The sequence below is a fragment of the Excalfactoria chinensis genome, chromosome 2, assembly GCF_039878825.1.
Source record: "Excalfactoria chinensis isolate bCotChi1 chromosome 2, bCotChi1.hap2, whole genome shotgun sequence".
Classification (NCBI taxonomy): Eukaryota; Metazoa; Chordata; class Aves; order Galliformes; family Phasianidae; genus Excalfactoria; species Excalfactoria chinensis.
Genome location: NC_092826.1, coordinates 121,026,523 through 121,038,706, shown reverse-complemented (window position 1 = coordinate 121,038,706; position 12,184 = coordinate 121,026,523). Strand labels below are relative to the sequence as shown.

The following is a 12,184-nucleotide window of genomic DNA, read 5'->3' as shown; positions in this document are numbered from 1 at the left end:
TAATCGTGCCCTGGGCTACATTAGGAGGAGTGTTGCATGCAGGCAAAAGGAGGTGGCTCTTGCCCTTGGTTTAACCCAAAATATTCCTTAAGAGTGTACTGGCTTACTAGAAGAAGAAACATATGGAACTACTGAAGAGAGTCCAGAGAAGGGCCCTGAAGATATTGAAATGTTTGGAGCACCTCTCTTATGGGAAAATGCTTTGATAGCTGAGATTGGTTAGTATGGGGAAGATGAGGCTCAGGGGGATCTCATCAATCTCTATAAATGCCTGAAGATAGATATGAAATGAAGATAGAGAGAGGCTCTGTTCAGTGCCCAGTGCTGAGACAAGAGGTAATGGGCACAGACTGGAACACAGAAGGTGCCCCCTGAACACCAGGAAGTACTTCTGGGCTGTGCAGTGCCAGAGTGAGATCTCCTCCTCAAACAAATTCAGAAGCCACCTGGGTGTGGGACTGAGCAACTTGCTCAGGATGTCCTTCTGGAGCAGGGGCTGGGCCACATGGACCCAGAGGTACCTTCCAACTTCAGCCATTCCGTGATGCAGACACTACAATAATAATGTTATCATTTAGAAGGTAAGGATTTCCCAAATCTGAGTATTGTGTTAAGTTTGAATCTGTGATCCACTGGGAATGCAGAGTCCATACCAAGCCCTCCTTGCATCTGTTCAACTGAACAGAATTTCGAGAAATGCCATAAAGCAGAAAGTCATTTTTAAACTTAGTCTTCTATTGTAAAGTTGTTCGGTAAAATCTTGATAACTGTTTCTTTTTTTCATTTTCATTTTTTTTTTTCTTCTTCTAAATATCTGCCTGTGATTTCTTTTAATGAGGAATCCTCCAGCCTTTTAGATTATACTCTGTTGACCATAACGATAGAATAAAAATCCCAAGCTTCTAACTTACTGCTCGTTAAGATGAATAGAAAAACAACTGCCTACAAAGACACAAAATCAACCATTCCTTTTTCGAAGGACTGTGTGATGTAACTTGCCTACATGAGAAGCCTTAAGTATTGGAAATGGGGCAGGATCGGAAGTACTAAGCCCTTGTCTCCCTATTAAACATGATTTTTCTGTCTATGTGAGACTCTGTGATAGCATCCCAGGAATGTGAAATGAAGCAGGCTAATTCTTCTTAACGGATGATGGATTTTTCTTTTTGTAGTCAGATAAAAGTGCTTCCCTGGAGTGTGGGGAAGCAGCAGAATGAACAGAACTGAGCGACTGAGGAAACTGAAGCACTGTTGTCTCAGATTGGGCTTTTCTGTTTGTTGCAGAAATAGATGTGCAACCATTTGTTTCTTCGCTGTCAGTCATTGCATGAGTGGGTAAATCTATTTGAGTTCACATGTTGAACTTCAGACACACATAGTAAAGCTTATTTTGGCATATTCATTTTCTACTTTCTCCCAGGTTAGTTTATCACATTACTTGGTTGTGTAAAATCCCAAAAGGCTTCTTAGTATCTGTACTGAAATTCAGATCACTTTTCTGCTTGTATTTCCAGTAAAATTTTGGAGAAATAGACCTACTATTTTGCTGGTTACACTTTAAAAAATGTTGCAAGTTAAACTGGATTTGTATTTTTTACTAATGCTGTGAATATGTCTTTGAGTTGAAATAAATACAGTCCTACTGCAGTTGATTTGGGAGGCAAGTAATGGATAGTCTGGATAGTCTTTCACTCACCATCTCCCTGCCCCTTTTTTTTTTTTTTTTTTTTTTTTAAAGATTCTTTTCCATGGTTTCAAGTTATTGTTGAGACAGATTAACAGAAATTAGTATAAGTGGCTTAACTCTTCATCTCCATTTACCTTTGGGGGCAACTTTGGAAAATATCGCTGTGTTTATAAGTAGTTTGCAGAAAATAAATGAGAGGAATAGGTTCCTTTTCTGTATGCAGTTGAACTGAAGAAATGCTGTCTGTCTGCATGGACACACATATCTTCCTTCTAGACCTTGACCTTCTTCCCTCTTGAGCATTGCTATAAATATACCTGAATTTAAAGCAATGGAATCTTGCTTGATCTGTGCCAAATAAATGTTGACATGAGCCTTGAAATTATGGTGATGAAGCCAGGGACAGCAGGAAGGAGATGCACTTAATGGGAACCCCTTGCAGAGCAGTGTGAAGGCATCCCGTACTTGCCCTGGGAACTTCGCTCACTGCCCCTAAGGAAAAACCCTGTGCTTTTGGCAGTATTATGTGCTGGCATGGTTTCCATCCTCTTCTCCCACAGTGTTTAATTGCCCTTTAAGCTATAGGCAAAGAATTAAAGCAGATTACTTCAGTTAAAGTGATGTGATCTGTGACTGCTTCTCGCACAGCATGGAGCTGTGTTCTGAGAAGCAAGCCAATGGAATATCCGCCAGTCTCCCTGCTGTGATCTCGACCTATTTCTTGCTTCTCCATGTGATTTTTAGTGTGCTAACCTTCACTAAGCTGTGCACAAAGTACTGCAATAATATGCAGAACTCTTAAGAGAGAGATCAATCTATAAAATGTTGCCTATGAAATTAACCATGAAATTGTATAGTTCCAAACAGGGTATCCCATATAAAACACTTGTCCTAAATTCAGTATTTTACATTCATATCCTTCAAAGGCAGTACTTTTTTTTTTTTTTTTTTTTTTTTTTTTTCCTTCCATTCACACGAAAATCAATAAGAAATTAGAGGTATAAAATGCAGATCTTATAGAGGAATATTTCTCAGGCAGTGCCTGTGCCCTGCACCAGCTGTGGTTCCTATGCAATATTATTCTTGTGGCAACAGGGAATAGTATAATGATGAGTGGAAACCACCTGTGTTTGTTGTTGGCATATGATGTATTGTAGAATGCTTTATGAAAAATGGCTGACTGAAGTATTTCATATAAATGTTTGTGGATGGCTGCTCACAAGAAAGAAAGATCACCTAGGGATTTTCATTTTTATGTTCTGATGTGCATCCTTTGCTGAGGATGCCTGACAGGGCTAATTGCTATTCCCACTTTATTTTTCTTTTAAACTGCAGTATTTCATTTATTTCTCTTGAAACCTCCATGACTCTTCTATTGACTTTCCTTTTGTTTTATGTACAATCCATTGCAAGTGCCTTAGGCTTCAGATAGCCTGAAGAACTTGATGTTGTTTTCTTTGTCACACTTTAGCTCTTTAGCCATTCCCTTAGCTTTAATCCATGCCTGCGTGAAGTATTATATTCACGTGCTGCCTTGTATGCTTCATGTACAGCAGTCCAGTTCACAGATAAATCTTTTGGCCAATTTCTTTAGATGAAATATTTCAGAATTGTTATGGTTTCTGTTGCCTTAATGACTTATACTTTCTGAGCTATTTCTTTTCTTGCAAATTGTTCAAAATCAGTGTTCACCTACAAATGAAACTGCTTTTATCTGAGGGGTACCAGATGGCTGGAAAAGGAATATATATTCATGAATTATGAAAACCCACTTCAGAGTTACTTTATAGTGCAGCCTGATTTGTTTTCTTTTGTTTGTTTTTCCTTTTTCCTCTTTCAGTTTCTATCTGTAGGTGACACGTTTTGAATATTTTGTAGGCTGCTCTTTACTATATGTTTGAAAGTCAAGATTGTATAAAGTGTGTAAGTAGATGGTTTATAAACATTTCTAGTTTTATTAATCTTCCATAAGAACTATAACTGAAAGTTGAGCTTGATGCAAAACTAATAACAACTTGATGCTGAACTAAAATGCCAGATGGTGGAAAACATATGAAAGTGGTCTGAGTATCAAAAGAGGTTATTAAATAATTATTCTCTCTGAAAACATTTTAAAATCAAGAAGTCTTGAAGATCCTAACTGGAAGATGAATAATTGACTGTATTAATCACTTAATGAGTGAATTTGTGCTTAAAAGAAACATTGTGAGGTAGTTTCATATATTTGTATATATTAAAGAGTGTATTATGCTCTGTACGCTGTCTTCAGCCTTTAAAGTAGTTTTCAAAGGTGACAAAGTATCATTTCTAGGAACAGCTGTGGAAACAGAGGGAAGAAAATTCATTGTATTGCCCAGGATTGCAGAGAAGAATCTGACAGAAAAATTGGAATAGAACATAATTATATTGAATATGACTGCCAGCAATGACATGTATTATTATATATTATGTATATGTATGACTGGGATCATGAATACATAGAATGGCTTGGGTTGGAAGGGTCCTAAAAGCCCATTCAGTCTCACCCCCTTCTGCATGGGCAGGGCTGTCCCCCGCCAACTCAGGCTTTCAGGGATGGGGCACCCACTGCTCTCTGGGCAGCAGTGCCAGTGCTTCACCCCCTCTGAGAGAAGGAATGGTAGAGAATACTCTGAGGTGAGCAGCTGCCCTGAGGTGAGTGATGCAGGTTGGGAACTAGAGGGACCTGGGCTAAATAGTGTGCTGCTGCTCTCTCCTTCCCACCCAAATGAGGGCTGCAGCGTTGCTTCTGTGAGGCTAATTTGAGTCCTCTGAAGAACTGGATCCCCAGATTCCAGTGACATTACTTATTAATAATAGAGTCCTTCATAGTAAGAGAAATATATCTATGTTTACAGTTTTTTGTGGTAGTGATGAAAAGAATCATGAAAAATTATGAATTAATTACTCTTTTGTGCAGTAATCTGATGTGACTAAATGCAGAGGGACTTGGTTCCTGTCATACGAAACTTCTGGCAGAGGTTTCATTAGGCCACCACAGCCTGGTTTGGGTTTTAGATGTGTTTGTCACATTACATTTCTTCTTAAAAGATAAGTTCTTGAAGTATCAAAATCATGAGCATCACAGCAATGCTGATGAATGATTTTACTTTGCTGGAGTGTTCCCAGGCTCAGCACACTCAAGAGTTATGAGGTAGGTCTCACCTCTAGTCAGCAGTACAACCCTCTATTAGATAAACAGATTGAAACCAGAGCGGAGGATTTTATGTTAATTGAATCTTGAATACGTTATGTTCAGAACATTTATTGCACCTAAATGTAACTGAAGAACTTGTGAAAATAGTGTTACGGTACTCTTTTGTTCTCTGTGTGGCATTACCAGCACCCCCAGCATTACCCCCAGTAAAGGCCACTAAGTCATTAGTTTTTTCATATTCTTTATATTGAAAACACTATTATATGCTCTTAATGATGCATTAAAGCACTAAATCATTTATAATCTTCCATACCTTCTCAAAAATAGTCATTTATATCAGTGTATTTGACAACACCAGTATGAGCTGTTTTATAAACAGCTGAAAGACAGATTAGAATTTTTTTGTAACATCTGGCTCTTTTTTCTTTTTTAATATAATATACAAATTTTTACCATTTATGAAGTAGAAGTATTTAGACTCCTTTTTCTTTTTCCTGCATTACATATAAAATCTGAAATGTATTAGAAGTTATTATCTAACTGTAAAATGCTGAATTTTCATGAATTGGAAAACTAACCAGCAGCCGCTGGTGATTTGCCTAGAATTACAAAGCAAAATCTCTGTGTAGTCACTACAGAGGCTTCAGTACTTCCATCCTTTTCCTAAAGATTTTTGATAAGAGAAAGAACTCTTAGTTTAGGAAAGTGGAAGGCTGCAAGTAAGAAAATAGGAATTTTATAATTATTTTTGTTCTTAGTCGAAATTAATGGGACTGTTAACAGAATGAAGAATCCTCGACCATGTGAAGTGTACTGTGAGATGCTGTGAAACTTTGGGCAGTGAACAAGAGAGATGGTTTAATGAATCCTAGGTGTTGAAAGGCACAGAGCATTGGCTTCTACATTCTAAAATGCTCTCTGCCTATCAGTATTCCTAGTTGTATTTAAAACCAATAAAAACAGTGGGCATACTTTGTAGGGTTTGTAACACAGATGTGAAATAATATCTGGGGGGAAATTCTGATAACCTGATCACTGCTTAAGTGTCCAAAGTCAACACTGATGGTTTTTGTTTTTTTTTTCTCCAATGTTTCCAAAGAAATTTCCACATTATCCTGGCAAGTCATCACAACATTAAAAGCATAATTCCATGATGTAACTGACTTGATCTCATGGTGAGATGCTTCTTGAAGGGGTGGTCCCACTTCTTCTCATATCTTTTACAGTGTTGTGGTTGTTTTTATTTTTCTTTTTAAAATATTAAATATGCTTTCATCTTTTTTTTTTTTTTTTTTTTTTTTTTTTTTTTTTTTTTTTTTTTTCCTTAAAATATGGTTCAAATTTTTGGAAGGGCCAGTCTTCAGTCTTTTCCTATTAAAGCTCAGTAAGTATCTTGCTGTAGGGTCTGGCAAGAATGAGAGCTGATACAAGACAGCATCAGGGATTTAGCAGTAGAGCTGTACCCTGAGGTAGCCATTAGCTCATCACTGCGGTATCATCTAACTGCAGCCTGAGGTTGCATCAGTGGGAGAGCAGCTAAAGGGTGTAGCTAAACATACACACCTATCTCTTTTAATTGGTGATCCTTCATCAATTCTCATACCTCCAGATGTACACTTAAAAATTGCCCTGTTTATAGAAAATGAGCTGAAGAAAAAAGTTCTAATGACTGAGGAGTAAATGAGACTAATGAGGCTGTTTTCTTTTTCAGAAGTTAGAGGTGGATATTTAGAATATAAACAACAGTAAAAAGGAGTAAGCAGTCCCAGAGGAGCACTGTTTAAGATTAGCTCAGTCATTTTAATAGTGTTAAGAGTTGCCATGATGTCTGTCAAGATGATGATAGGTACCAATGACAAAGTGGCAGTAATAACTAAATAGCACAGCCCACCTACTGTGTTTGAGAGCACTGTGTAATTGTGAATCCATCAAAGCAAGTTCTATACTACGGCTGTTTGTGTTGTTACTGTTAATGAGTCAGTGAAATGCAGGACTTTGGATTACAAAAAACATGATCTGCATGTGAGGTGCTAATTTTTGGTCTCTTTGGCAAGAGTCCAAATGCACATTCCTTAGTACCTCGGTGATCTGCTTTCTGCATGTTTTCTACATTGTATTCTTTGAGTAGAGCATCCATCCTGTTCTTGATCAGAAGGATGAGCTTTCTTATTCAAATTCTTCCTGCAGTGTGATGTCATTTATTGTAAAATAATTAAATTATCCAGGTGTCTATCTTATATGTATGTGGTGGGTGAGCTGCTGCATTGACAGGGGAACTGGAAACTACACATAGTATGAACCACGTGTCTGTGATCAGTCTTTTTTCTTCTGCTTTTATTAAGATTTATTTTCCTGTCTGTGCACCACATACAATATTTATTGGGGCAAGATTTTGGTAATCGTGAGGATAAATCCAAATAATGCAGTGGGGCTAAGCTGCTAATTATCTTTCAACAATGACTAGTGTCTTGGGACTGGAGCTGGTGCTGGTCTGAAGTGTGAACAGTTGGGAGGTGATGAGTATACCATCTTTTGATAACCAGGCTTTCTTAAGTTGTTCAGAGTCATTGTGAGATGCACTGTGTGGGTGTAATGAAAATCTGGCAATAGTAAAAGTTAAGCAGAAGAAATGATACTGTGGCCTTTGTGCCTACACTTACAATTTCTTCTCATACATCAGGAGTCTGTTAAAGGTTCAAAAGTATGAGCTTGTTCTTGAGGTGTTGATATTAATCTTTATTGTTAATTCAGTTTTTGTGATACTTAATCTGCATGAAGCGTTCCAACTGGATTTTTTTTAAGGCTTAAATGGGGTTTGTGTGTAGTGAAATTTTGAATTCTAGAAGTGAAACCAACCAAATAGATTGGAAAATACAGTGGCTTCTGTTGTGAAGTTTGGTCCCTTGGAGTGCCAAATATTTTTAATGTTATAAAAGAAAATCATTAAAATCTAAAATTAGCCTGGGCCATGAAGTCAAGAATGTACCTCAGGAACAATCCTGCCCTGAAGGGAAATGACCAGAATGACCTAAAAAATATTTCCCATCTCAAACTTCCATAGCTTTTGGAGTGTAGTAATTATGGGTGCAATGCAGTGGAAAGAAGGCAATCAATACAAATATGGATTTTCTGCGCGTTGAAGGATTGATGAGAATTGTATGCCTTTTTGCTTGAGCATTTTGATCAAATAAAGGATAGAAACATTTTTCAATGTGCTACTTCTTAACAAAGCTTTGGTTTAGTGCTGCAATAGAAAGGAAACAGGCTGACTCACAGAAAACTGAGATCATTTCTTGGATTGCTTAAGAGTGTGAAAATATAAAGTTGACATTATGGAAGCTATGAAGCGTTTCTTACATTGCTATAAATGAATCACTGGTATTGACAAGAAGAAACTGAAGAAGTACATGATGGGAAATAAGTTCTCTTATGAGAAATACTGTTTCTGCTTTAATCTTTTAAAAATTTCTTCTTCCCCTTTTAGGGTTAATGGAAAGCTGGTGGCACTGAAGGTGATAAGATTACAAGAAGAGGAAGGAACCCCGTTTACAGCTATCAGGGAAGGTATGCACACTAATAATTATACATAGTTGTTTCTGGGTTTTTTTTTGTAGGTTATTTTTGGTATTGCGCTCCTTATTGCAGTGCAGTGCTATAGTGAATAGCTTGGGAATTCAAATGATACGATTGTGTTCTCTGTGGGAAGAAACTTGGGTGCTTCAAAAACAAAGCCTGTAGTGTGGGAACTCTTGTTAAATAATTCAGCTTTGCCTCTGCTGTGGCTTGCGTTAGATTTACTATACCAGTGAGTACTTAAGAGCACACTCATGTTGAAGGTGGGTGTGAGAAGTCCCTCTGGAACATGAAGGAGCCATATAAGTGGTGCTTCTTGCCTAGGGGGGCAGCAGGTTAAAATGAAGGTGGATGTAATTTTTCATGTACGTGCAGCATGAAAAGAAGAAAGCATTTATTGCTGAAGACAATCAGAAGATCAGGTCACAAAAAGTAAAAGCATCATAAAAGCTGTGTGTGTTTTGGGATAGCTTTTGTTTGTTTTTCCTTCCCTGTGGGCTCCAACCTGTAGGGCTTGGAAATAATTCCTCTCCCGCTCACTCTGAGAGGTCTGTCATGCTTTCTGCTCTGCTCCCTTTATTCTCCTTGTCAGCCTCGTGCTCCCTGCTGACAGCTGCTTGATTTGAGCTGGGCATTCTTGAGCTCCTCTGCAGAAATGGTTGCGCCACCTCAGTGGGAGCCTCCTCTGTTGGATAGAACTAAATATGAGCTTTGGTAGAGAAATAACAAATTACTGTCACGCTGCTGACTCAAACTCAGCTGAAATTGGTCGAGAGCTGGAGAGATGAGACGTGCAACTTTTGAGGTGTCATTTAAAATTGTGTTGACTATCAGCATCATTCCAGCAGCATCCTACAGTGTAGACCCTGATGTGAGGGGTGTGATTCCATAGGCATCTCAGCCAAAGTTCCAGACCTGTAGTTTCACTGTTCCTTGCTGCTGCCCTCATGTGCATTCAGCTCTGTCTGCAGGTGCCCTGAGCCAGCCTGGGGCCAGACTGGGCGAATATCTCGGCTTGCTGAGGCTGACATCCTGTGCTCAAAAACCCATAAAGCACCGTTGATCACCACCCTAAGTTTGTGCTACAGTTTGCGTTTTAAAGGCAGCTCTTCCACAAAGGAGGGAAAACCGTGGGTGGCCAATATAGAAAGGAATTTCTGCAGTACTTGTGCTATGCTTTGTTTAAATCATAACTATTGAATGATCTGACACATTTATTCATATTGATCTACATTTTTATTTTTTTTTTCCTGGGAGTTGCCTGTTCCTGCAGCTGTGCCGTGATAACGAGGTGTGCAGAGGGCTATGAGCTCAGCTTTCACTATTTGAAATGCTGAGTTCAAGGTGTACCAGCCTGCCTTTCAAATATGTTTATTATTCTTCAGTCTTTTAGTTGATACAGTACTGATTTAATAAGAGAATGTAGTACATACAGCTTTCTTATGCCTGTTTAGTGACACTTTAAAGGTTTTTTAATGAGAGCTTGGTCTGGATGAAAGATTAAATGTTATAACTGTAAAAAACAGAATAATGTCTTTTCCTTTATAGACAGTTTGTTGTATGAGCTCAGTATAAATAAGTATTCTTGTGAGCAAGAGTAGAGATTTTCCACTTGACTTTTTTTTAATTATAGAAGCTCATTGCATGAAATTTTTTTTCACACTATCATTGGAGGAGTTTTCATTTTAGCTCTTTCTACAGCAAAGTGGTTATAGTTCATTAAAATTCTTATACCTAGTATTAATGAAACAAAGCTCTTGTCTAACAAAGATCTTAAGGTTATTAATTCATATATTTTTTCTTAAGCATATATGTGTCACTGATTTTGATAGGGCTATACTCTTGTCTTGTATTTGTAAGTACTAATCTAGGCTGAGACTGGAGCCAAAGATTATTATGCTAATGGAAGTGCTTTTTATTTGGACTTTTGTAGACTTTTGGTTAGGACAGGTCAAAATCAGGTTAAGAGTGGATTTGCTGTTTGATTTTCTTTGTGTGCATAGAAGTGACCTTGTTTCCTGGGTAGTGGAACTTCATTCGCATTTGTGGAAGCTATTAGAAAAAAATGAAGTTCGAGCAGTATCATGTAGAAGGCAGACAACCCAGACATCAGATGGGAAGGGGAAAAATCTATTCCTTGCTTTTGTTTTCTTTGTATTGATTTTGTCACCCTAAAAATGTTGGGGCTAGAAAGGTAAGGAACAGTACATTACAAGTATAGCTTTAAGAAGGTAATTTCCACAGTGGTGTGCCAGTCTTGTGTTGTTTGACAGCAGTGCTACAGCTGTGAGCTTTGTTAGAACTGGAGGAAGCTGTTGCTATCCCCTTAGCAGCATGTAATCCACCTTGAGCATGCTGAGCTCATCATCATAGGTGGGAAATGAAAAGGAAATGCTTCTATAAGCTCTTAGGTTACCTGATTAGTGTAAGACTGAAAGAAAACAAACAACCTAAGAATGAGGCACTCTGGTGAACAGATTTTTCTTGAGCTGTGTTGGCATGTACGGTAACATGAGCCAGAGGTCTGCTGTAGTACATCTCTTTCCAAAACCTTTCATACTAGTGTCTTATTCCTTATTCTCTAATTTTCCATCAGTGTAAGGCAAATTCAGGCATAAGTCTGATTGTTTGCAAACTGAAACTACTGTATGGTAATTGTTTAAAGTGGTGTAGAATATGTTTTTATGTTTTGTGAGAGAAAATAGCATATCTGTATTGTGATCCTACTGGAATGTTGTGTGATGTTAATTAGGGGAAGCTGTAGACAGGAATCTTTCATGGTGGCCATGTTGAGAGAATTTTTTAAATGTCTGTGCACAGGAAAACATATTGTTACTCTTCTGGCAGATACAGAATGAAGCTCAGTGAAAACCAAAAGTAAGAAGGGCCCTTTTAAAGGGTCCAAAACTAAAAAGAAAAAAAAAATGATTAGGTGTATGCATATAACTGAGTTAATCAACATGATTTTCTGAATGTGGTGCAGGCTTCCCTTCTGTTTGTACAACAGCAGATTACCATTCTATCCAAAATGTGCTGCCACTGTGGTTGCTGAGACAGTATGGAGTCTGGCAGTCATCAACACACTATTTCTCATTTAAACTAAATTCAGTAGAGTACAGATCAGCCAGTGATTGTTTTTCTGTTTTGTGAAGTTGTGTTTTATTCTTTCACTGTAACGGTCATTACTGGCTGTTCAGAGATGCCTCAACAGCAGAATAAGTGTGATTAAATCCACTGCAGCAAGCAGAAAAGTTCAGTGACCTAAACTTTATCTCACATATTTCATTCCTTTAATTTCCTGTAATATCACTTTCATCTAGGCTAAATACTGAACTGCATGATAGGTTATAAATCTAGAAGCAGCTTGACTTGCTATTCCATAGGTATCATCTTTGGTTTCAGAATAGTAATATTCATTTTAGCCTGTAGGACAAAGATCCCACATTTTAAGTACACATGTAGACGAGCATGCCCTGGTTTTACTACTATGTTGCTTGTGCAGTTACTTGGGCAATAAAATGTTTTTCCTATTCCAATCGTGAATAATGTTTTGCATTTAGTTTTAATTCCAACTTCCTCCATGGAAATATTACCGCTTCTTTATTCTTCTGAATGTGATTTACTATTATTAGTAAAACTTTATTCTATCATTTTATTATATAGTTATATAACAAGTAAGCAACTTTTAGCTTTTTTCTCTTATTTATTATTATCTTTTTTTACTTCTTGTTAGTGAATTATATTTGCGT

At 37.6% G+C, this 12,184-nt stretch overlaps 1 protein-coding gene across 5 annotated transcripts in view; it reads left to right on the top strand.

The window, feature by feature from the left end:
• The window catches only part of CDK14 (cyclin dependent kinase 14), a 296,113-nt gene that overhangs the window by 88,254 nt on the left and 195,675 nt on the right, over window positions 1-12,184 (top strand). For all 5 annotated transcript variants that reach the window (XM_072328324.1, XM_072328329.1, XM_072328328.1 and 2 more), the window contains one exon: window positions 8,347-8,426. In XM_072328324.1, the coding sequence (XP_072184425.1) occupies window positions 8,347-8,426 (80 nt within the window). The remainder of the gene's footprint in view (window positions 1-8,346; window positions 8,427-12,184) is intronic.